At 42.4% G+C, this 26,152-nt stretch overlaps 1 protein-coding gene across 5 annotated transcripts in view; it reads left to right on the forward strand.

Moving 5' to 3' along the window:
• The first annotated feature begins 538 nt into the window (after positions 1 to 538).
• HTR7 (5-hydroxytryptamine receptor 7) overlaps positions 539 to 26,152 on the forward strand; it is a 63,026-nt gene continuing 37,412 nt past the window's right edge. For 3 of the 5 annotated variants that reach the window (XM_081823859.1, XM_006737919.3, XM_031033080.2), the window contains exon 1: positions 539 to 1,262. In XM_081823859.1, the coding sequence (XP_081679985.1) occupies positions 718 to 1,262 (545 nt within the window). In that variant the 5' untranslated portion in view covers positions 539 to 717. The remainder of the gene's footprint in view (positions 1,263 to 26,152) is intronic. The other 2 variants (XM_081823860.1, XM_081823858.1) reach the window with 2 other exon arrangements.

The following is a 26,152-nucleotide window of genomic DNA, read 5'->3' on the forward strand; positions in this document are numbered from 1 at the left end:
GGTTCATTTTGCAATGAGTCCGAGCGTCCGCCGGCCCCCGAGTCCTCCCCCATCCAAGTGTCGTTCATTCTGTGAGGACGCTCGAGTCTGTCGGAGGGGGTCTGCGCCTCCAGCCGCACAGAGGGATCTGTGAGCGAACGGGCTCGGGATCCGGGGAGGCGCGGGGAGCACCGCCCCCCGCCCGGCAGGGAGGCGCGGGAGAGGCGGCGGCCGGGCACAGCCGGGGAAGCCCGTCCCGGGAGCCCGAGGGGCGCGGGCAGCGGCAGTGGCGGCAGTGGCGGCGGCGGGGACGCGGCGTGGCTGCCGCAGGGGAGCGGCGGCGGCGGGCGCGAGGGGCGGGGCGCACTCCGCAACTTCTGCCGCTGCCTCCTGGGCGCGCTCGGCCGAAGCGCGCGGTTGGTGCGCGCTGCGGGCTGCGGGGCGGCCAGCCGAGCCGTGCCCGCGGGCCCGCGAGCTGCGCGTCCCGGACGTCCGTCGGTGCCGGAGGCGCCTCCCGCAGGGAGTCTCGGCGCGGCCGCGCTTCCGGGTGGTCCGCAGCGGCTGGGGCCCTGGGACGTGCGGGGCCGCGAGGCCGAGCCGAGGCGCCCCCCAGCGGCCGGCGCGCGCTCCATGGCTGGGCCGGGCGGAGCGGAACCCGCGAGGTGAAGCCCCCCGGGCCGGCGGCCGGAGCGCGTGGCGGGGGCGCCGGCTCCATGGGCAGCAGCGCACAGCGGCACGATGATGGACGTTAACAGCAGCGGCCGCCCGGACCTCTATGGGCACCTCCGCTCTTTGCTCCCGCCGGAGGTGGGGCGCGGGCTGCCGGACTTGAGCCCCGACGGCGCCGGCCCGGTCTCGGGCTCCTGGGCGCCGCACCTGCTGCGCGGGGTCCCAGAGGTGACGGCCAGCCCGGTGCCCACCTGGGACGCGCCGCCGGACAATGCTTCTGGCTGCGGGGAGCAGATCAACTACGGCAGAGCCGAGAAAGTTGTGATCGGCTCCATCCTGACGCTTATCACGCTGCTGACGATCGCCGGCAACTGCCTGGTGGTGATCTCGGTGTGCTTCGTCAAGAAGCTCCGCCAGCCCTCCAACTACCTGATCGTGTCCCTGGCGCTGGCCGACCTCTCGGTGGCCGTGGCGGTCATGCCCTTCGTCAGCGTCACCGACCTCATCGGGGGCAAGTGGATCTTTGGCCACTTCTTCTGCAACGTCTTCATCGCCATGGACGTCATGTGCTGCACGGCCTCGATCATGACCCTATGCGTGATCAGCATCGACAGGTAAGGGCCGGGCCGCCCCGTCCCGGGGTCCGGCTGCGGATGTGCTGGCAGCTCCACCGCGAGCGCTCGCCTTTCCGGGGAGGATAAGCCAGACTCCTCGGCGGGATGAAGGGCTGCGCCTAAAACATCAACCCCCACACATCAACCCTACACCAACCGAGCAACTACAGTTACAGTATAGCCTATATACACCTTTAAAAAAAGAGCCCGAAATGTTCTAGTTCACTGTAGTGAGGGCTTTAAGACCAAAGTTAAAGTATTTTAAGCATTAGCAGTTCCAGCACGGGGTCCCTTGGCTTGGTTTTTAGAAGGAACGGATTTGATCCTTTCTGAGCTCGACAAACCCTTGCTGTGAGTCTGAAAGTGTCATTTCTTACTTTAAGAAATCAGTCGTTGAAAAGCCTTCTTGCTTCCAGATTGTGGGAGCTGCCCCCAGGCAGGGGACTGAGGAGGGTTCCAGAATTGGGGGTTCTACATGTCTAAACGTTGCACCCCTATGACTGCTGATTCTGAATCTCATTCTCCTGGACGTCTGATTTTAGTGTTTGGAAACGCTGTCGGGGTCCTGCAGGCTTGCTGACTGGAGCCTTACTCTCTGTCTGAATGGTTGGTTCTAGCCTTTCATCATATCCCTTGAGAATCTTCTCTTGAGAACTCCCCAGTGGAGTAATTACAACAGAGGCTGACCATCTGTCAGAGATACTGGGGGAAAAATTCCGGTAAAATTCTTGGGTGTCAGATTGGGCTAGGAGATCCCTGAGGTTTCTTCAGACTCTAGGATTACAGGATGCTGCAATGGAGCTAGTCTTTGGTCCCTGAAACACTGTGCAACTGACAACTCGAAGGATGGTTCCAGTGTTCTTTGGCCACCTGATAACTCTGTTTCTCTTGAAACTGAAATAGTAAACCTTAGTGTTCATCCACATAATTCTGCTGGTGTTTTAAAACCTGCACAGGACTGGTATTGCTCATTTTCTTTGTGGACCTACAGAACCTTTAAATGTGTAAACCCTTCAGCATAGAAGAAATGATTGATGCCTCCACACTTAAAATGACAGTGCCTCAAAGGATGGTTTAGCAGGAAACTGAGATTTTCTTCCTTTTCCTCCCTGTAAACACTGCTATTTGTGGTTTGTTGGTATTTAACATGTTGTCCTGTTTTAGTGCTTGACCAGAGTTTATAATTACTGAATAAAGAGAATGATAGGAAAGGGGATATTTTCAAGGAAAAAATATATTGTAGCTGCGTTTAAAGATCTAGGTTATTTTTAAAGAATTGACCCTGCCATTTTATATATCATGTTAGGTAGGAGCTTCTGAGAGCAAACAAGGAATTATTTTTAAGAGTAGTGCACGGATGGTATATATGAGAATATTAGCTCAGAACTTGACAGCTGAAGTTCTGAATTACTGTAGTTAAGAATGACAAAAACATATGCACTCACAGTCTGGCTGTGGCAACAGGAAATAAGAGAGTGCATTCAATATACATAGTAAGTATATAAATGAATTGTAAGCATAAAAATTGGACTGCTAAGCCAACCAAATCGGCGCTTCTTGCATGAATGGAGTCCTTTTAAATGGAACTTAGTGTAGTACAACACATATAAATTTATGCTGCAAGAAATGCATTTATAATTTTTTTCCTTTCATAATTGATAAATGATAGGTAAACAGCACAGTATCCTAACTCATCTCCTAGCCCAGCCAGTGCTTCTGTCCTGCTTCTGTCCTGCTGGGCACATTCAGGTTTGGCTTGGGACCACCCTGAGATTCCTATACATGAGCTAAAGGCTTTCTTCACTAAGTGTGCACATGTGACTTACCAGCAAGCAGCAGGAATATCTTGATGACAGAGGTTAATCCTTCTTGGCAAGAGCTTCCAGTTTCTTCATCCAGTATATCCTTACGATTGTTACAAATTGTGGTAATATAGGGATATAGAGTCTATCTCTTTATTTCCTATGAGAATTGCTCCATTGGTGAATTCTGCTTAAAAAATTATTTTGGAGGATGAACATAGGTTTTTTTTTTTTTTAGATAAAATGAAGAATTGATGACAATGGAAGACATAAATTGCTTTTCTTCCAAGAACACACAAAAATAAAAATGAGAAAAAGGAAAATGCATTTGATATCTAAGGTGAATTACTTCTGGAGACTGTTTTCTTCAGTTTTATTGTAGAATATGACCAATGATATACAAATGTGCTAAGAAAATATGAAAAATTTTCATCTTCATTTATTCATTCCCTCTTGAATACAAGGTTAGGTTACAGTGTACTTTGTGCAGCATAATCAAAGATGAATAATAGTATTCCTGCCTTTGAGCTCTTACTGTATTGTGAGAGTTTGGATATCTTTTGAGCATTTAACGTGTCCAAAATGGAACCTTTGATTTTTCTTAACCACACCCCACCTTACAGGGATGCTTTTCTAGCCTTTTCAAATGCAATTCCATGCTGTTCTTCTGCAGAGTCTTCAACATTCCCTTCCCCATCCTTCTCAGATGATGATTCATGATCATTGAAGAAGTAGCAGTCATTGGATGGGAGCTTCATGATCTCTCCACTACCAAACAGTCTTTCTTACATCTGTTCCCTTTTTATTTCTGTCCAGTTAAAAGGCGAGAAGACATTGTACCCTGGCAAAGACCAAACCGCCTGCGCTCCCCATCCCACCCCCTCTCATCTCAAGGATCTTGTTCCTTCCTTGATCCCTCTTCTCTTCTTTGTCTTCAGTGTTTCCTCTCAACTGGGTCAAGCTTGATCTTCTATTTTCCTTTGGCCTTACTTCTCTCTTCAGTTACTTCTCCAGTTCACAGTTAAGCTGCTCAAAGAACTGTGCCCACAAGCTGTCTTTATTTCCTTCCTCCTCAGGTAGATGAGTTTGGCACTCTCAGGTCTACTGAAGTATTTTAACGGGCCTTCCTGGTTTCATTTCTATCCATCCCTCATCCATTGCCCATGAAGTAGCTAGAATGATCTCTTCTAAAAAAATTTGTTTTAAGTGAGATAACATTTACCTATAGTGAAATGCACAGATATTAAATGCAGAGCTTGATGTGTTCTGACAAATGTCTATACCCATGTAACCAACACTCCAATTGGGATATAGCATATTTTTATAATTTTAGAAAGTTGCCTTGTGCCCCTTTCAGAATGATCTTTTAAAACTAGAAATCAGGGGCGCCTGGGTGGCTCAGTTGGTTAAGTGTCTGACTCTTGATTTTGGCTCAGGTCATGATCTCAGGGTCCTGAGATCTTTGAACCCCGGGTGGGGCACTGCACTCAGTGGGAGTCTGCTTGAGATTCTTTCCCTCTTCCCCTCTCCTCACTTGCTCTCTCTCTCTCTCAAATAAATAAATAAATCTTTGAAAAAAATAAAAATAGAAATCAAATTATATTTTACATGCAGTTTAAAACATGCAAAAGAGTGCTATACATTGTTTAGGTGAGTTTATATAAAGAGTAAAGGAAAAAAGTGCAGAGGAATGGTGAACACCTCACTCATGGGAGTGGTTATCTCTGGGTAGGGGTGGGGGTGTAATGAGGGAGTAACACGCTTACCAACTATACCGGTAATGTTTTGTTTCTAATTTTGATAGGTGATACAGTCTTGTTATTCTTTATATAACCTTCTGTATGTCTGAAATATATTTTTAATGTCTTTTGGAAATACATATAGAAAATATACAATCCTAAGTATAGAGCTTGATGAATTTCCATGAAGTGAACACTTTGATGTAGTCTACCACTAGATCAAGAAATTGAACATTACCAACCTCCCAGAGGCCCCCTTCTGCCCCTTTCCAGTTTCTGATACTCCAAGGATAACTGTTACCCTGACTTTTAGCATTGTGAATTAATTTCACTTGGTTAGAACCTCATATAAATGGAACAATATAGTGTGTACTCTTAATTCTGACTTCTTTTGCTCAGTATAATATCTGTGTGATTCGTCCATAGTTTATAGTCTTTCGGTACTTTATTTTGTTTTATTTTATTTTATTTCATTTTTTTTGGTGGGTAATATTCCATTTAATTTGTTTATCAATTCACCTGTAGATGGACATTTGAATTGTTTCCAATTTCTGGATCTTACTAATAGTGCTGCTATAAACATTTATTTGTATACAGGTCATTTTGTGGACTTGTTTCCATTTGTTTTGGGTAAATACAATACTGTATAGTTAAGGTTCCTTATTGTATTTTAATTCTATTTACCCCCTTACATCCTTTGTGTTATTGTTGTCATGCATTTTAATCTACATATTTAAAAGATCTGTTAGATATTATTTTTGTTATTTTAGACAGTCAGTATTCATTCTTATTTCCCCACACATTTACCTTTGCATTGTTCTTTATTTTTTTCCTACATTAACATGCTTTCATCTGGGATTATTTTCTTCTGCCCAGTTAAACTTTCTTTTTTTTTTAATTTAATTTTATTATGTTATGTTAGTCACCATACAATACGTCATTAGTTTTTGATGTAGTGATCCACAATTCATTGTTTTCGTATAATACCAGTTAAACTTTCATTAGCATTTTTAAAAGTGAGGGTTTGTTAGTAAAAATACTGTCAGTTTTTATTTATCTGAAGCTGTCTTAATTTTGCCATCATTTTTGAATGACATTTTCTCTGAGTATGTAATTCTGCATTTGAGGGGTTTTCAGCACTTTAAAACATTCTTCCATTGTCTTCAGGTTACCATCATTTCTGTTGAAAAATCAGCCGTTAACCAACATTATTATCATGCCTTTGAAGATAATGTCTTTTTTTCTTCTGCTTGCTTTTAGGATTTTCTCCTTATCTTTAATTTTTATCAGTTTTTCTGTGATGTCCCCAGGTGTGGCATTATTGATTATTTTTTGCTGTTTGTTTGCGGTCAACCCTGCTGGGATTCTTAGTAATTTTTGTATTTGTGCATTAAAGTCTCTAATCAGTTTGCTGTTATCTCTTTAAATAATTTTACTGTCCCATTCTTTCTCTCTTCTGTGTCTCAAATTTACATAATTTAGAACTTTTACTCTATCACACATGTCTCTTACACTCTTTCTTTATTTTCCATTTTCCATTTTACTCTGTGCTTCAGTTTTAAAAAACTTTTTGACCTGCCTTCCAATTTATTCATCATCTCTTCTGCTTGTCTAATCTGTTGTTCAGCCTTATCTATTGAGTTATTAATTTCACACTCCTAGAAGTTCCATTTGATCCTTTTTTTCTGATTTGATCCTTTTTCTTGATTCTAATTCTCTGCCTTATGTAATTTCTCCTTCTTGTTATTATATTCTTGAGTATACCTAGTCTCTTTTTATACTAATTCCAATATCTGAATCACTTGTGCAGTTTCTTTGTTTGTGATCTTTTTTTTTTTTTTGGTTCCCTTCTGGGTTTTGGGTCTATGTCCTGGCAAGCCTAGTATATTTGATTATATACTCAGTATTTTGTATGAAAAATTATAGATGTTGTAGATGATGTTGTTTTCCTCAAGAGTGAATAGCTGCTAGGCAGGCATATTGGTGGACTTATTATTGTAATCCAGTTAGGGGTTGTGCTAACTATAGGTAATGTTTTAGGTGTTTTTTTTTTTTTAAGATTGACAGAGAGAGAGACAGTGAGAGAGGAAACACAAGCAGGGGGAGTGGGAGAGGGAGGAGCAGGCCTCCTGCGGAGCAGGGAGCCCGATGCAGGGCTTGATCCCAGGACCCTGGGATCATGACCTGAGCTGAAGGCAGATGCTTAACCACTGAGCCACCCAGGCACCCCTACTGTTTTAGTTTTGCTAGAGCTCTGTCTGCTACTGGCTGATGCCTCTTTCTGGGGTGTAGCCTTCTTGGGATTTCAGCTAAGAGCATGGGGTGTTCTCAGTGTCTTCTCCCGCTGGCTTGTTCAGAACTGTAATTGTTCTCTCCTCAGCACTGTGAGATGGTTAAAACTCCTACTGAAAACCTTTTGGGAGCTTTCTCCTTGGCTTCTCAGCCTCCTGCCCTGCACAACTTCAGAACTCAACCAACATCTTGAGGGGGAACACCAGCCAAGTGTTGGGCTTAGTTTTCTGCTCCTTCCTTCTTATGGGGATCTTGGACTCTCAGGTCTTTAATTTTTGTCTATCTCCAAGAGACTACCAAAATTTCTTCTGGCATTGTTGCCTCTTCATAAGTAGCTCTGCCTGAGGCTCCTTGCCTGGATCCTCAGCCCCTTCCCCTCACCTAGTTTTGGCAAATGTCCCAGGGGAAAGAGTGGCGGCAGAATTTTGGCTCACCTCTCTGTGGTTCTCTCCTCTACAGGATTATTTTGTCCCTTCAACTCCTGGTTGTCTCAGAAACTCTGATGGCTACAAGCAGGGTTGTGTGTGTGTGTGTGTGTGTGTGTGTGTGTCTGTGCTTTATCCAGCTTTTTTAGTTGTTTCAGCAGAAGCATTGGTCTGAAGCATCATGCAACCTCATCATAGCTACAAGTGGATGTGCGCCTGAAATATTTTAAATATATACAAATACAGAAGTATAATTATGTAAATTGCTCTTCTGAAAACCTTTCATTGGCTTTTCATTTCACTTGGAATAAAATTGAAAGTGCTTAGCACATCTTTAAGGTCCTTGATTTGTCCCTGCCTTACTTCGCAATAACATTTTGTACCACATTCCCTCTTGCTTTCCAAAGTGTAGTCCCACTGACATTTGCAGTTTCTCCATAATGCCAGATTCTTTCCGAAATCAGGTCCATTCCATGCAAACCCACCAACTAACATATTTGCAAAACTATGATTTCATGTCTGGAGTTCTATTCCCTAATGTATCTATTCTCTAATATATATTTTTTTATCCCAAGTTGGAAAGCCTGAACGTGTTTAATGCTCCAGAATGGCAACAATTAAAATATTTGTAAAATGCCAAGTATTGATAAGGATGTAGAGCAAAGGGTACTTTCATACATTACCAGTAGAATTGTGAATTGGTGAATCACGTTGAAAATAGTTTGGCATTATTGTGTACTGTTGAAGATACATATGGCCTATGATTTTGGTGTTTTACCATTAGGTATGTATCAGAGAGATTCTTGTCACCAAAAGTCTTGTATAAGAATGCTTATAGTATCCACAAACTTCGAATCCTAAAACTTGAAATAATACATATATGCAACAATAGTAGAATGGATAAACAAATAAATTGTGGTACATTTGCATAATAGAATACTATTCGATAGTGATCATCTAACTTCAGCATGTATCAGGACTATCTGGAGGGCTTATTAAAACACAGATTGCTGGGTCCCACCCCAAGGGTTTCTGATTCAGTAAGTCTAGGGTAGAGCCAAATAATTTGCATTTCAGATTCCCAGATGATTCTGATGCTCCTGGTTTTGGGACCTTAGTTAGAGAACTACTGCTATACAGCAATGAAAATGAACAAACTGTGGTTAAAATGAATCTTGCAAAGTAATTTGAACAATTTTTTGTCATAAAAAATTTGAAGCATATTTAAAGGTCAAGAATACAGTATGAAGAACCTAATGTATCCATTGCCTAGCTTCAACAGTGATGAATTTATGGCCAATTTATTCAACATTGTGACTCCTTCATCTTCACAGTATTTTAAATCAAATTTCAGATGTCATGTCATTTCACCCATAAATACTTTGGGGTCACAAACTTAATGCTGAGCAGAAGAAGCAGAGTCCCAAAGAACACATACAGTGTGATTCCATTAGTATAAAAATTTGAAAAAAACAACCTTGTTCAGAGACCCAGGGAAGTAGAAATTTTAGGAAGAAAAGGGAAGAGATATAGATCATGAGACCAAGGAGAGTGATTACCTCTAGGCATGCTTCTGAAGTGCTGTCATGTTTTATTTCTTGACTGTAGTGATAATCACATGAGTGTTCGCTTTTTAAATTACCACTAAAGCATCCATGTATATTCTAGGTGCTTTCCTGCTTCTGCATTTTGTTTTATAATCAAAAGGACGGAAGTCTTTATTTGATGACATCTTGTGAGGATTCACATCAGATGGATGGTCAGTCCTAGCAGGTGCACTTACTGTTTCAGTGCTATCAGCCACCATTCATTTTTTAGCTTCATGCGTGAGGGCAAGGGTCATCTTGGGGTTGTTAACAGTTACAGGAACTCATCTGACTTATTTGCAAGAGCCGTGCTCCTTAGCTCTGACTGGTGTCTGGCTGAAGCCTTGCCTCCTCGCCAGGTACTGTGACTCATTCGCTTCGATGATCTGAGTTGTACTCTTGGCTTTCATTCCGCTGTGATCAGCAGTGCAGGGAGCCTTCTGGCTTCTCTGGATTGCCTTTCTCTTTGAAGAAGTCATCCTTGCTCATCTCTAAATTAATTTTCAGCTTGTAGGTACACTTTAAGGGTTGATAGAATCCTCTTCTAGCTTTGCTATGGGAAGGTGAGAGGGAAGAGAATAAACGGATCTTCTTTTGTGAGTGACGCTTCCCACAAACTACTTTTGTTTCTTCTTATGAGTTAGCTGGCAGAAATGCTAGCAGCTAATAGGTGTTCAGTGCTTTATTGTTCACAGACCACTTTCCACATGCAGAAATCTCCTTTGATCTTCCAACAACATTGTGAAGTGGGCATTATTATCCGCACTCAGTGTGGGAGGAACTGGAGGGAGAAAGTGACTTGTCCAAAGACACAGTTTGCATAGGTGAAACCTGTGTTCAAAGCCTCTTCAAGTACCATGTATTAATGTGTATATATTTAAGGAAAATAGAAGTTTAGATACAGCCATGATGGAGTTAAATCCTGATCGAGGTCTCAGAAGAAATGTTGAATTAGACTGGTGATGGAAAGGCAGGAGAGTTTCCAGGCACGGGGAACAGAGATGCCAAGAGGCTGGAGGCAGTGAATCATTCTGTGAGCAAATGTACAGAGAGGGAACCAGAAGGCATCCCAGGTGAGGGAATAGCACAGGAAAAGCCCAAGTCTGCCAGATCTTGCCCCTTGTGGCAAATGCTGCTGGTTGCCTTTCTTGACCCCCGTCACCCTATTCCTCCTTACTTACAGGAATTCCTGTTTTCACCTGGGAATATGGCTGCCCAGAATAAAGACTACATTTTCTTTCTTTCTTCTTCTTCTTTTTTTAAAATTTATTTTATTTTATTTATTTGAGAGAGAGAGTGAGCATGAGCAAGCGAGAGAGCATGAGCAGGGGGAGGGGTAGAAGGAGTGGGACAAGCAGGTTCCCCATTGAGCAGGACGCCCCATTTGGGGCTTAATCCCAGGACCCTGGGGATCATGACCTGAGCTGAAGGCAGATGCTTAACTGACTGAGCCACCCAAGTGCCCCAAAGATGAGATTTTTTACTCTCCCATACAGCTAGGTGTGACCGTGTTACCAAATTTTGACCCAAGAGATGTTAGTAGAAGTATTGTGTTTCAGCTTCTTGGAAATTTCCTTCGAGACATTTTGGTATGTGTGTTCTTCCTCTTTTTTTTTTGTCCTTGGCTCCGTCTTGCCAACTGGCATTTAAGTATGGTGCCTAGAGGTCTGGCTGTCATCTTGGTCAAGAGAGGGCCACACTTGGGAGGGAGGAATGGTGTGCAGGAAGGATAACCTGGATCCTGGAGGACTGTGGATTCCACAGGGTTCTTGGAACCCTGACTTCTTAGTAATGGGTGAATAGATACCATTTTGTTCTCTGTCACAACTGCTGAACATAAGTGCCAGTTTCTTACTCCACTCACTGCTCCTTCCCATGGATGTCCACATGTATATATCATAAAACATTGTGGAGGGTGTCGCTGTGTCATTCTCTTTTGGAAATCCTTTAGGAATAAAAACTACCATTTTTGAGAGCCTTTGGTGCTACATAAATTCCTAGAGACTCGACACACAATATCTCATTTACTTTTCATAGCAAGGGTGTTTACTGAGTGTCTGTCATTGAGTGTCTCTGCTGGCCAAAGGTGAACAAGAGAAAGTATGAACATTTTTAATCCTGTTCTGTAGATGAGGAAGCTGAGGGAACATGCACATTCTATGTGGCAGGAACAGCATTTGGATCAAAAGCCCATGTGTTCCTCTCTATCACTGTTAATGATAGCCTGCTGCATGAGTAGAACATTGTTAGAACAGCATTCAAGGCCCTTTATAATTTAACTCCAGCTTCTCTTATTGCCTCAGTTGGACTAACTCCATCATAGGACCCTCCCTTTCAATGTCGGAACAAAGCTAATGCTCTTACCCCCAAACTTGTTCCTCTTCTAACATTCCCATCCCAATCAATCTGCACCCGTTTACTTTGCTAGATATTTGGGTACAATCTTTGAAACTTCCCATTCAGCCCCCTGCTCTCACTAGCCAATCACCAAATCCTCTCCTTCTCCCCACAGCCATGTCCAGCAACTCACCTGGAGCCCCCATCATCTTTCATTTGGACCACTCAAAGTAGCCTCCCAGGAGGCTCCCTGTATCTACTGCCCCATGTTATTGCAGCATGTGTAACCCTAGCTGAAGAATAAAATCACTTGGGAAATTAAAAAAAAAATAGCAATTCTTGGAGCCCAGCTCTAGAGAGATCCTGATTTAATTGGTCTGGGTGGGCTTGGGCATCAGTATGTTTGAAAATACCCCCCCGCCAGGTGATTCTAATGTATATCACGATGGAGAATCCGAGTTAGGATGTTCTTTTAAAAAGGCAAATGCAATTTTATTCATAGTTCCTGAACTTATCTGCGTATTAGAATCACCTAGGAATCTTCAAAAAATTCCAGAGCCCACACCCAGGCCATACACAAGCCCAACTAATGCACAGCCTCTGGGGATAGGACTCATGCACCCATATTTTGGAAGCTCCCGGGTTAATCCAATGTGCAGATAGGTTCGGACACTACTGGATTATGCTGTTCTCCTGCTTCTTTAATGGGTTAATGAGTTCCCCTTTTCTTGGGATGAGATCCTAAATGTTCATTGTGACCTAAAAGATTATATAATCTGACCTCTGCCTACCTCACTAGATTGGGGGTTAGCAAACTTTTTTTCTGTAAAGGGCTAGATAAATATTTTAGTAAATATTTTAGGCTTGTGTGTCATGTGGTCTCTGTTTTAACTACTTTGCCACTGTAGTTTGAAAGCAGCCGTAGGCATTATGTAGATATATGGGAGTGGCTGTGTTCCAATCAAACTTTATTTATTGATAGTGCAATTTGAATTTCATGTCATTTTTATATCTCATTAAATATTCTTTTTTATTTGTTCAACTATTTTAAAATATAAAAACCATTCTTAGCTAGGGGTACTATACAAAAATAGGCAGGCCAGATTTGACCCTGCAGGAGTTTGCCAACTTTTGCCCAAGATTCGATTCAATTCAATTCAATTCAATTCAATTCAATTCAATTCAAATCTCTGTTGATCGGTCTATCTATCTATCTATCTATCTATCTATCTATCTATCTATCTATCATCTATCTCCCCATCTCCCCGAAGCCCCCAATATTCTGACAACCTTGTTCTTTTTTTAGTTCCTTGACATTTTGATGTTCAGGGCCTTCACAAGTCTTTCTATTGCCCACCCCCCCCTTTTCTACCTCTTTGGCTGGCTAATTTTTATCACTCTTCAGACAGGTCCCTGATTAGATGTTACTATCTCATGCAAGCAATCCTAGAATCTCCAGACAATCTTAAACAGTCTTATAACTCCCTGCATTTTTTCTTAATAACACTCCCCTCGATGTGTAATTAATGGTTTGTGAAATTAACTGTAATAAATGCATGATTTGTGAGCTCAACCATCCATATGTTCTGCATAGCAGGACCTGTACATTCTGCATGGAATCATTCCATATATTCTGCATGGCAGGAGTCTGTCTTGTGGGAGACTGTATCCCCATCCCCAGCATAGTACTTGGCACATGGTAGGTGTTTAGTTAATCATTGTGGGTTGATTTGAGGAAGGAAGGTGGGTACCTCAGATTCCCAAAGGTCTGGCCTTGACTTCTTATTTTCCGGATTTCTGGGAAACATTCTTCCTGGTGACAACATAGAAGTTTCCTTGGGAAACCAAATTAGGATTAGGGGATTGATGGAACAGAAGCAGCATGGAGGCAATGGGACAGCCCCAAGGGATCGTCCCATCAAGTTGTAGTAGGCTGCTGACTTTAACAAAGCCCCAGGGATACTGAACACTTAGCAGCTTAGAGCCAGGGGTTGGCTCTTTATTATCCTCATTGTTGTGCCATGGAGCAGGAGGAAAATGCAGGCGAAACTGAATGAAAATCCCACAGCCTTTTTCTTTCAGTGAAGAAACATATTTTTGACCAAGCTCACACATCCCAGAAGGAGAGTCCCACGTGTCAGGCATGAAGGCGATGGCCAAGCAGGGAGAACAGTAACTGGCATTTGCAATGCCATTTGTTGAGTGCATACTTTGTGCCAGGCCCACTGCCAAGGGCTTTGTGTAATTCATCTCACTTCATCCCCATGACCACTCTGTGGGCACTCTCATCCTGGCCACCTGTGTGATGAGCAAAGGGAGGCTGTTAGAGCTTGAATAACTTGCCCAACGGCACACAGGAAGAAAGTAGTGGAATCACATTTGGCTGGGGAGATGTCTGACTTCAGGTCTTTTGAGACCCAGAGGGGTGTTGACTTTGTGAACATCATTTGTGAACTGCATCAAGCACTAGATGTTTTCTTCTGCCTTTCAGAGAGGACAAAGGTGATGTGAATATAATAGTAATTGTGTTAGCACAAGTCCATAGGCTCTTACCTAATATCCTAGGAGCCAGATGTGTTTTGGCACCCTCTCCTCCATTGTTGATCTAGGGCATCTCCACCCCAGTCCATCTGTTAGCTTTTGGGTTAGGGTTAGGGTGAGTCATTATGGAATCTTAAGATCTACTTTTTCACTGGTTTAAGAAAGACTCTTGAGCAGCAGGCCCTAACAGGCCAGATGTGTTTGTGTGTGTGTGTGTGTGTGTGTGTGTGAGAGAGAGAGAGAGAGAGAGAGAGACAATGCATGAGCAAGTTAGAGGAGATGGTGGAGCTGAGATTTCTTTAATAACCAAACCCTTGTTACTTGTCTCCTAGATATTGAAGTACTATGGCCATACAAATGTGGATAAAGACACAGCCCCATCTTAGTTGAGCATAAATTAAGATGATTTATTCACATATCAGAAAATTTGGACCTTTAAAAGGTTAGCTTATCCATATTGCTCTCTAGTCAATCCCTGTGTGCTATGAGCTTTCTGGAGGAGATTATGAGTCATTTAGCTTCTAGTTGCAAACAGTTGGGTTGTCTGAGTGCTTCCATCAGTAAAAACTTAGGTACTCCGTGGTCTGTTTTTGGACAGCCTTTCTGTGCCTGAAGAATCCTTGCTAAGCACTGCCGCGCAGTGACGGCTCCAGGGTCAGACCTGCGTGCTCACTCTTCCAGTGTTGTAGTGAGGGCGCAGGATGCCGGCCTCTGCGGACTGAGCAACTATGGGCCTCGGGGGGAGGACTCGCAGTGCATCTGTGTGCGGAGCTTTAGTTTTGCTCATTTACCCAGTTTGCCTTCTCACTTTCATCATGGGCTCTGTTCTGATTCAAATTCCTGAGCATTTGATATTTCTGGGCATTCTGATAAAATTTTCTACTCTTTCAAAGAATGGCAGCTGGATGGCTTTCTTCCTTCCAAATGGTTCTTTCATCCGGAACATCTGTCAGAACCATCCACCTATAGGGGGCTATCAGTCTTAATGCTTCAACCTGAGAGACTTCAATGATGCGCTTCGGTCCAGCTATAATCAATCTGGTCCAGCTGCCTGAATATTTCAGAATTGTATTTTGGGGAATACATATTCTGTATGTTTGGTTTGAAAAAGTCTCTGATATTCTCAATAAAAGTCTTTGAAAATTCTTCCATTTTGGCAAATAGATTGCCTTGTGGTTTCATACCTGATAGTTCTGGGGCTCCTGCAGGCCCCTGCCACTCTGGCTTCCTTCCCGGATCACAAACATGAGAGGCCTTTATTAGCAACTTCTTAACATATCAAAATTGTCTTTTCTTATTATGGGAGTCATAGAGGATTCATCTTTTCATTTCTTCAACCTTTACTGGTTACTCAATCTTCATTAGTTACTCCTCTGTATCCTAAACAAGGCAAAAATAAGGTCTTTGCTTTCTTGAATCTTATATTCTAGTAAGAATAAATGGGCTGAAAACAGATACACTTTTAAAAACCACTGATTAATTGGTAATATGTACCATTTGGAGAGTTAAAACAGAGCGATATATTAATTAGAGTGGGTAATCGTAGAAGACCTTTCTGAGGTGGTGATATATACACTGAGATATAAATCACAAGGCAGAACTGGGAGACCAATCGGAAGGCTTCCACATTCATCAAGGGAAGAGATAATTGGGAATAGCGAAGATGGAGAAAAGTGGAGGGATGCAAGATATGTCTTGGAGGTGCATCGGCAGGACTAACTGAGGGTTGGATGTGGGGAGTGAGGGACAGAGAAGAATTAAGGATGACGTGCTTTTGGCCTAAAACCCAGCACCCAGCAGAGGGTGATGCTGTTTACTGAACGGGAAAGTAGTAGGACTGGTGGTAAAAATCACGAATTCTCTTTTGAATGGTAAGTTTGGTGTCCGTGGACATTTGGATGTAAGTGTCTAGAGATATACATTTGGATGTCATTGTAAATGATATTTAAAGCCACAGGGTGGGAGAGGATAGATAGGAAAAGGGGCCTGGATACCAAGCCTTTGGGAGATAAAATATTTAGCGGTCAAGTGGAGAGGACAAACTAGCAAAGTTTAAAAAGGGATGGTCAGTGAAACATGAGGAACACCTGGAGAATGTGCTATCTAGGAAATCAAGGGAAATGTATTTTGACAAAGACAGAATATCAACTCTGTCAAATGGTGTTGTAGAAGGCTAGAAAAGTAACCAGTCAATTTGGTGACCTTGAGGTCTAGTCATCTTGAGAAGAGCAGCTTCAATAGAGCTGTGGAACGGAAGCCCAGATGGAGTGAGGTGAAGAGAGGACAAGAGGAAAGAAGTGGAGACGGTGACTAAAAATGGCTCTTTTGAGAAGTTTTGCTGATAGCTACTTAGCTGGGAGTCAGGAAACTGAGCTTCCAGCCTCGTATCTGAAGTACCATTGGGGCATGGTACCCCAATGATAGTTACTTAAGTACATGTCGTAAATTCCATTACAGTGGGCAAGAAATTTGACCTCATTTTTCACTTCTACTTCCTCGCACTTACAGAGTTCCTGGCACACAGTAGGGACTTTATCATATTAACTGAATGAATGGATGGATGAATTAATGAATATCATACCAGGGCAGAAATACTTGAGGCTCTGAGACCATGTCTTATTCATCCTCTGCAGACTCACGTACACCAGGCGGGATGCAAAAATATCCCTGAATGAATAAATGTATCTGGTAAGCTTGGGAGTCAAATAGGGGAGTCTGGGTTAGGAAAGGGCAGAGGTGGGATAGGATACAAATTCTGTCTCTGTGACTCCTGTTGTGGCCTTACATAAGTCACTATGCCTTATCGCTAAATTTCATTGCTCAAAATGATAGAAATATCTCCACAGAGTTAATATGAGGAATAAATGAGATTATATCCAAGAGAAATTTTTATTTATTTATTTATTTATTTATTTATTTATTTATTTATTTATTTATTTATTTATTTATTTGACAGAGAGATAGAGAGCACAAGTAGGCAGAGGGAAAGGGAGAAGCAGGCTCTCTGCTGAGCAGGGAGCCTGATGCGGGGCTCGATCCCAGGACCCTGGGATCATGACCTGAGCCGAAGGCAGCTGCTTAACCAACTGAGCCACCCAGGCGCCCCATCCAAGAGGAATTTAGCCAAGGGCTTGCCTCTTGTAAAATACCCGTGGATTGAGAGCACTGTTATTATTACTGTTCTTAATATTGTTCAACTCTGAGCTGCTCTGGGGCCTCGAGTTCTGCCAGCCAGTTAGGGCAGCATTCTGGAATTAGAGCTGTTTGAAGGGGAGGGCTCACTGGTGCCCTTCTTGACTCTCCTTTCTTCTTTCATCCTGAAGAGAAGAAGTAAATCAAGTTTGCCTGCAGGGAAAGCCTGTAGGGGGTCTTGATGAGGCTGCAGGTAATGCCAACCTGCCCCCAAACCACCCTACCTGTCCACTGATGCCAGAAATAGGGGCCAAAGTGTATTCCATGATTAAGTACAGACGCTGCTTGAGGCAAGTCAGGGACTTGAGTTCCTTCATGTTGGAGCGTGCTCAGTGGGTCAGTCAGGAAGGGTGACTAACTGGTACCTTATATAATGTTCTAGATAATGGGGAGAGGAGGGCTTGTGGGGCATTGCCCTTGTCAGATGACATCCTAGCTGTCTCCTGCTTGTGCCCTTTCTCTGTGGACTTCCTGTGTGTCACAGAAAGCATAGGGGCTGTTTCCATTTTTCCCGAATATACCATATCCTTCCTCCCTTGCTCCCGTGTTCTAGTACCTGTTGTTTCCTCTGCCTGGAATGCCCTTCCCTTTCCTGCCTATTTCCTAAACATTCTTCAAGATTTAGCTAACATATCATGGTCTCCAGGAAGCTGTCCCTGACCCCTTTGTCTGGGTTGGGTTCTCCTCCCAGGCTCTCCCTTAGCACCCTGAGATTCCTTCTCTATTATCATCATGCTGAAATGTACTTGTTTCTATTTCTTCCCCCACCACACACAGCAAATGCTGAGAGTCCTTGGGGACAGGGACATCTTATTCATCTCTGTTTGCTCCCAGCTTCTCTTGGCATGTGGAAGGTGCCCAATAAATATTTGATGGATAAGTAAATGAATAAGTGAATGAATGAAGCAAGCAAGCAAAACTTGACTATTTAATTGGGTCTTGGGTTTGGAACAAGTAGGCAGGGAAAATGAGGGACATAGAAGCCACACCATTTATGATCCAGTTCTGCTTTGATGGGCCTTATTTCCTTTCTCCCTGAGTGGGGACATCATTATAGCTGCCAGGGGCATTTTTTCTAACTCTGAAGGCACACTTCTGCTTCCCACAGTTTATAGAGTCACTGTGGATTTCATTGTCAAGATGTTTTGTCGTTAAGGTCTCTTTGTAAGGGTAGTCAGTATAACAGGGTTTTTACCTGTTACAGTGCATTACGTGAACATCCCCAGCAGCCTTGTCGAGTTAGCTTCTGAGCCCCAGAGGCAAGACGAGATGTTGGAAATCATATAATGGGATCCAGTACAGCCACGGATATTTCAAATATCCCTGCACAAAATGGAAAATCACATGATGAAATGTAACCTTGCCTCCAGAACCTCTCATTGCTCCATCTTGGGTTAGTCAGAGGCATGTTTACACTTACACATTGGTTCCTGTCTTGATTCTTCTTCCAAGGAATAGCTCCTATTCTGCTAAATTCCTAGGAGACTGTTAGATTCCCCTCAAATGTCACTTGTATGTAGCCTTGTGATAGATTATAAAAATGGCCCCAAATTCTTCCCATTCCTATATGCACATGCCTTTCACATGTGACTTCACAGCCCTTCCCATGTTGACTCTAGGCTTGGCCTCCTACCTTGCTTTGGCTAATGGGACTTTAGCAAACGTGATGCAGGCAGAGACTTGAGAAGAGCCTATGCATTGACATTTGCCTGCCTTTGCTGCTTTGGGGGGACCCTGGGACTACTTCCATGTGAAGAAGCCTAGGCTGGGTGATGAGAGACTCATGGCTTAGTCCTCCCAGTCCCCTGCTCAGGAACCAGCAGATCTATCATCTGACCACAGACATAAGAAAACCCACCTAAGAAGAACTGAACCAACCTAGACCAGGAGAGTACAGCTGACCCACAGAATAGCAAGCTGAATATATGGCTGGTGTTTAAATCTCAAGGTTTTAGAGGAATTTGTTACACAGCAGAGGCTAGCTGATAGCAAGCTGTTAGTGATTTGATCCTCTTCCCTGAAAATATGTTCCCATATTGATTCGTTCATGTTATAGCACAATGCTCATCATGTTCTCTGGATGGTTGTTTATGAGTCTACCTCCCCAGTAGACCTTGGATCCTCCAAGAGCAGAAGCAATGTCTGGTGGACTGGTAAGATTTGCCGACTTAAGACCTATCCCAGTGCCAGGGACCAAGAATGCACTTTGGAAATGTGGGCAGGCCAGATGAATGTGTGCAGCTCAATTGCAGTGTCTTTGAATCTTGGCTTCTGTGTCACCAGCAGCCTTTTTACGTATTTCGTCCCCACTCCCCAGCTAGTTATCCAGCACCTAATGTTCACTCTACTCTTGACATTTTGTATTTCCATACTCTCTTTTATAGTTATGGTGGTCTCTTACCCATCCTTATAATTTCTTAGTGTATCTTTAGGTAATAGCAAAGTCCACCCAAGTTTTTAAAAGATAGGATTAGGTAGTCACAGAAGACACTGGCCAAAATAAAGCTTTTTGATAAGAATCCAAGTTTCCTTTTTCTAAATTATATTTTTCAAATGGCATTATGTGATGATTGATTTTTATTTATTTACATTTGATTTGATTTTCAGTGTGTAGGATTCATATTTTCAAAATGAACAGTTTTCCACAGAAAGCTATTAATTTCATCTTGTCTGAGGTGATGACTCTTCAAACAAATTCTTGTGTAGCTTCAATAAAAATCCCTGATCAATTGTTGGCATTTTGGGAACCCTAGAAAGTTGTGTGAAGGAGTCCTTCAGAGTTGGAATAAAGGAAGAGAAAGGTAACTTAGGTAAAAATCATTAACGCCTAAGAAATTTTTGTTAAATAAATGCCCAGTGAAGGATTAAATGTTACCCGGTATCTGTAGGACTCTGTGCTACATGCTGACCATTTCATTGACTCTTTCCAATAGCCCTGTGCGGTAGGTTCTATTATCCCCATTTTACAAATGTGGAAAGGCTTAGAGAATTTAATGAGGTTACTCAGGGTCAGAATCTGGAATCAAACTTGGGTATATCTGATTCCAGGGCTGGTGTCTTAACTCTTATGCTTCTCAGAGAAGGGAATGGAGAGTACGGTCTATTCCTGGTAGATCATGGGTCTTCTTTTAAAGATGAAAATCAACTAATATATCTAGACCTTGGAGGTTCACCTAGGGGGTATGATACCAGCACCTTGAAATATTCTGTACAGTGATAGGATAGGTGTTGACCTTGGTGTGTATGCTGGTCTCTACTTATCCCTGATTGTCCCAAAGTTCCCAGTTTGGCATGCCAGAGGTCAAGTGAGGTCAAGTTATCCCCCACAAATTACCAGACAAACAGAATCAGAGAATGTGAAAACTGGAGGGGACCTCTGCTAGTTGACATCTTCAGGTCTACTCTCTACTCTTCACCACTCTGTTCTCTTCCCTGGGAAACTGATACGCTCTCTGGCTTCTGGTTGGGTTCAGCCAATGGCGAGTTCAGGAAAGGATATCAAAGGAAGATCCTACTCTTCCTTAGGGTCACCTTGCATGGACTGTGCCCCTTGACCGGAAGTCACTGTTCCTCTCCAGGTGGCCCTTGCTGCCTGACTCCTTCCCACTGGGTCCTCCAACTGCCTTCTGCCCGCCTCCCTTTGCACGTGGAGTGGTGATTGTTCTGTTGCCCCACTGTCCTTTGTCGTTCCCTTACCTCCTGCTCATACCTCTGTAAATAGTTTCCTTGACTGTCCTAATTCGAGGGTGCAATTTATTTCTTGCTGAGATTTGGATTGATAGAAACTTCTGGAGCTTATATAGTCTAACCTTCACAGTTTATAAAGAGAAAACCAAAGCACAGAGAAAGTAAGTTCCTGCTTGAAGCCACTGACTGCTAAGTGGCAGGACCAGAACTTGGAAGGCACACTGGACCGACTTCTGATCCAGTGATTCTCACATATACCGCAGTGAGGACAGATCAGTGAATGGTACTCTAGTAGTTGAGACAGTTGTTTATTTTATTTCCTTTCCTTGTAGGACAGCTTAACTGAGTCACATCTTCCTGTAATGACTTTGGCCCAGGTTATTGCTCAACTGCTCTTGGGCAACTTGTCAACTCTGACTTTTGTCTTATCTTGGGTGCTCCAGAATAAAAAAATGCCGTGAATGGGCTTCTGTGTTATTTAAAAGCAGTGTAGGCAGATGATTTGTGTGTGAGTATAATTAGCATCTTTTGGGGTAAATGGTTTTTGTTCTTTGGGAAATACAGAGATTTCATGAGCCTACAAACCACAATGGCAGCAAATCAGGTTCTTACCATCAAGGGAAGGATATTGACACACTGTTTATCGATATCATTATTGAATGGTATTCAAGTTGCAATTACTGAAACTTGGCTTTTGCCAATGTGCTGGCTCAAGATAAACAGTCAATATTTGTTGAATGATTTAATGAATGAATATTCATAATGTCGATGAGTGGGAAATGGTAAAGTTAGCAATAGCACCTAAACTGTCTAGAGCACCGCTTATTAATTCTTTGACCTCTGAGGCATTCTCTGTTGGCTGTTGAAGCCTGATACTAATTAGAATTCAGATGCCCTGACTTCTTTTTATTTTTTCTGTTCATTTTCCATACCTATGGTGTTGTAGAAAACACGCTGCATTTGGAATCCAAAGGCCTCGCTTTTGGGTCTCATTCTGTGACTTCCTTACTAGCTATAAGACATCATTTCACTCTCCTTGAGCCTCAGTTTCCCATATTGTAAAGTTGGGTTGATTATACCTTTCTCATAGGATGTTTTGGTGGTAAAAGTAAGAATGTATGTACAAGCGTGCTTTTTTGTAAGTGGAGAGTATTGCTTTCTCTGTAGTATTAGGGTGTTATAACTATCTGTGAAATGACAGACTTGGTGGGACTGTGGGTCCTATGTTGGCATTCTGATCCGTGTGCTTTACTATTTCAGATGGGATCTTCTCCCAGTATCTGTGAAGCTCACTTGTGATTCTGATGATTCTAGAGATGACTCAAGAAATGATCAGAAACTCCATTTCCTATAGTGGATTTCCCATGTTGTGGGCTGGGGCATTCTGACAGCATCCAGGTCCTTGCTCCAAGCAGTAATGGTCTGGATTTGTGTTAAGCTCTTCTTCCCATTGAAACTTTTCCCCTCAACACCTCTTTCAATATGTTGGGGTTCTTCCTCTCCTTTGCCGCCCTCCCATAACAAAAACAATAACTAAAAGCCACCACCACTCTCGGAGCTGCCTGAGAACTACTTGAAAGATCTTTATTATTTTATTATGCAAACCAAGTTATTTCCCATCAGCCTCTTTCTCTCTCTTCAGATTAGTCTAGAGGCTGGCTTCCCTTTCACAACTCAGGGCTGCATCATCCTAAGGAAAAAAAAATGACCTTTTCCCCCCCTGACGTGAATTCTGCACTTTCTCAGGATGCAGAAGCAGCTGGAGCTAAGTATTTCTTCCTTTTAAAAAATAGCAGATTTTCCTTCCCGGTAAATGTAGATGTGATTATGATTAATAAAATGCAAATTTACTTAAGAGCATTTAAGCTAACATAGCGTTTTGTCATTCTGTACTTTTTTAGTCAACTGATACTAAAAGTGCAATTACTACTAAGTGTGGGTTGAAAAATGTTTTGACATTCAAAAGGGGTCCTCATTTTTGAAGAAGGATGGGAATCCCTGGGATATACCCTTCAGCCTATGAGGTACTGCCTGAACTCTATCCCACCCCAGAACTAGGGGGAAGCTAACTGATACCAGTTGAAAGGAGGTTCTTGGCCCAGGGTAGGGGATGGTATTTACGGTAGAGGCAGTATTAGTGAAAAGGGAGTAGGAGAGATTTTCTGGGAAGGGCTGCAAATGAACACTTAGATTTCCACAGTGGTTTTTATTTCATCCTTTTTTTTTTTTTTAAAGATTTTATTTATTTATTTGAGAGAGAGAGAATGAGAGAGAGCACATGAGAGGGGGGAGGGTCAGAGGGAGAAGCAGGCTCCCCGCCGAGCAGGGAGCCCGATGCAGGACTCGATCCAGGGACTCCAGGATCATGACCTGAGCCGAAGGCAGTCGCTTAACCAACTGAGCCACCCAGGCGCCCCATCCTTTTTTTTTTTTTTTTGGTGTTGTTTAACAGCTTTAGTGAAATATGATTTACATACCCTAAAACTCACCACTGTAAGTACACAGATCAGAGATTTTGAGTGAATGTATAGAGTTGCGTATTTATCAGCACAATCCAGTTCTGGAATATTTCCGATTGCCACCCCCCCTCCAAATATATATATGTATATCTTGCAGAACAGCATTCAGCATTCTGTTGTATGGATATACCACATTTTGTTTATCTACTCATCAGTTGAAGGACATCTAGGATGTTCCACATTTTGACTATCATAAATAGTTCTCTTATGAACCTTTGTAGACAAGTCTTTGTGTGGACATTATTTTTGTTTCTCTTGGGTAAATAACTATGAGTGGAACTGCTAGTAACTTTTAAAAAAAAAAGATTTATTTATTTATTTGAGAGAGAGAGAGAGCACGAGAGGGAGGGGCAGAGGAAGAGAGAATCTCAAGCAGACTCTGCACTGAGCGCGGAGCCCTGCACAGAGCTTGATCTCATGATCTTGAAATCAAGACCTGAGCCAAAACCAAGAGTTAGATGCTTAACCGACTGCGCCACCCAGGTGCCCCTGTTTAACTTTCTAAGAAACTATCCAACTATTTTCCAAAGCAGTTGTACGTTCCCAAAAGCAATGTAGAGAAGTCCAGTTTCTTCACGTGCACCCCACTGTTTCTGATTATAGCCACTCTAGTGGGTGTGTAGTGGAATTTTGTTGTCATTAAATTTGTGTTTTCCTACTGATTAATGGTGTTGAGCGTCTTATTAGCCAATTGGGTATTTCATTTGGTGAGATATCTATTCAAAACTCCCCCTCCCCACTTTTTAATTGGGTTGCTTATGCTTTTATTATTAATTGTAGGAGTTCTTTGTGTATTCTGAATACAAGTTCTTTATCAGATGGAAGATTTGCAGATATTTTCTCCCATCCATAATCTTTATTTAGTGGTATGTGAATTATGTTATTCATTTATTGTTGGCAAATATTTATTAGTACTTATTGTGGAATAGATGCTGTTGAACACATTGGGAATTAGAGAGCAAACAAACCAGACCAGTCCTCACTCTCAAAGAACCTTGGATCTCGTGGAGGGAGTTAACATATAAATTAAAACAAAACAAAACAAAACAAAAAACATAATCGAAAGTAATTTGTGCTGTGCAACAAATTAAAACATAATACATTAGGCAGAGAAGTGCAGTTGTAGATGGAGTGGTGCAGGACATTCTCTCTGGTATGACATTTGAACAAAGACCTGAATTAAGTTAGGAGGCCAATTGTGTGACTGTCTATGCAAACAGGCTCACCCATAAACTTTATTTTTTATTTTTATTTTTTTGTAGTTTCAAATTTTTATTTAAATTTCAGTTAGTTAACATATAGTGTAATATTAGTTTCAGAAATAGAATTTAGTGGTTCATCATTTACATACAACACCCAGTGCTCATCACAACAAGTGCCTTCCTTAATCTCCATCACCCATTTAACCCATCCCCCTGCCACCTCCCCTCCAGCAACCCTGTTTGTTTTCTTTAGTTAAGAGTCTGTTTTGGGCGCCTGGGTGGCTCAGTTGGTTGAGCGACTGCCTTCGGCTCAGGTCATGATCCTGGAGTCCCTGGATCGAGTCCCGCATCGGGCTCCCTGCTCAGCGGGGACCCTGCTTCTCCCTCTGACCCTCCCCCCTCTCATGCTCTCTCTCTCTCTCTCATTCTGTCTCAAATAAATAAATAAAATCTTTAAAAAAAAAAAGAGTCTGTTTTATGGTTTGCCTCTCTCTCTTTTTCCCCTTTCATCTGTTTCATTTCTTAAATTCCACGTATGAGTGAAATCATATGGTAAATTTCTTTCTCTAACTGACTTATTTGCTTAGCATTATACTCTCTAGCTCCATCCATGTTGTGGCAAATAGCAAAATTTCATTCTTTTTTATGGTTGAGTAATATTGTGTTGTATACATATACACTACATCTCCTTTATCCATTCATCAGTCACTAGGCATTTGGGCTCTTTCCATAATTTGGCTATTGTTGGTAATGCTGCTATCATGCTGCTATAAACATGTCTGTGCCCCTTTGAATCACTATTTTTGTCTCCTTTTGCTGGATTAGAGGGTAGCTCTATTTTTAACTTTTTGAGGAACCTCAATACTGTCTTGCACAGTGGCTGCACCAGTTTGCATTCCCACCAACAGTGTGAAAGGGTTCCCCTTTCTCCACATCCTCGCCAACATCTGTTGTTTCCTGTGATGTTAATTTTAACCATTCTGATAGGTGTGAGGTGATACCTCATTGTAGTTTTCATCTGTATTTCCCTGATGATGAGTGATGTTGAGCATCATTTCATGTGCCTGTTAGCCATCTGTATGTCTTCTTTGGAAAAATGTCTATTCATGTCTTCTGCCCATTTCTTAACTGGATTATTTGTTTTTTTGGTGTTCAGTTTGATAAGTTCTTTATAGATTTTGGATACTAACCTTTCATCAGATATGCCATTTGCAAATATCTTCTCTCATTCCCTAGGTTGCCTTTTAGTTTTGTTGATTGTTTCCTTTGCTGTGCAGAAGATTTTTATCCTGATGAAGTCCCAACAGTTCGTTTTTACTTTTGTTTCCCTTGCCTCCTGAGACGTGTCTAGCAAGAAGTTGCTACAGCTTGTCCAATGGAACAAAGACAGTCTCTTCAACAAATGGTGTTGGGAAAATTGGATAGCCACATGCAGAAGAATGAAACTGGACCATTTCCTTACACCACACACAAAAATAGACTCCAAATGGTTGAAAGACCTCAATGTGAGACAGGAGTCCATCCAAATCCTAAAGGAGAACACAGGCAGCAACCTCTTTGACCTCAGC

Source organism: Leptonychotes weddellii, chromosome 6 (assembly GCF_054177405.1).
Source record: "Leptonychotes weddellii isolate Sample4059 chromosome 6, ASM5417740v2, whole genome shotgun sequence".
NCBI lineage: Eukaryota > Metazoa > Chordata > Mammalia > Carnivora > Phocidae > Leptonychotes > Leptonychotes weddellii.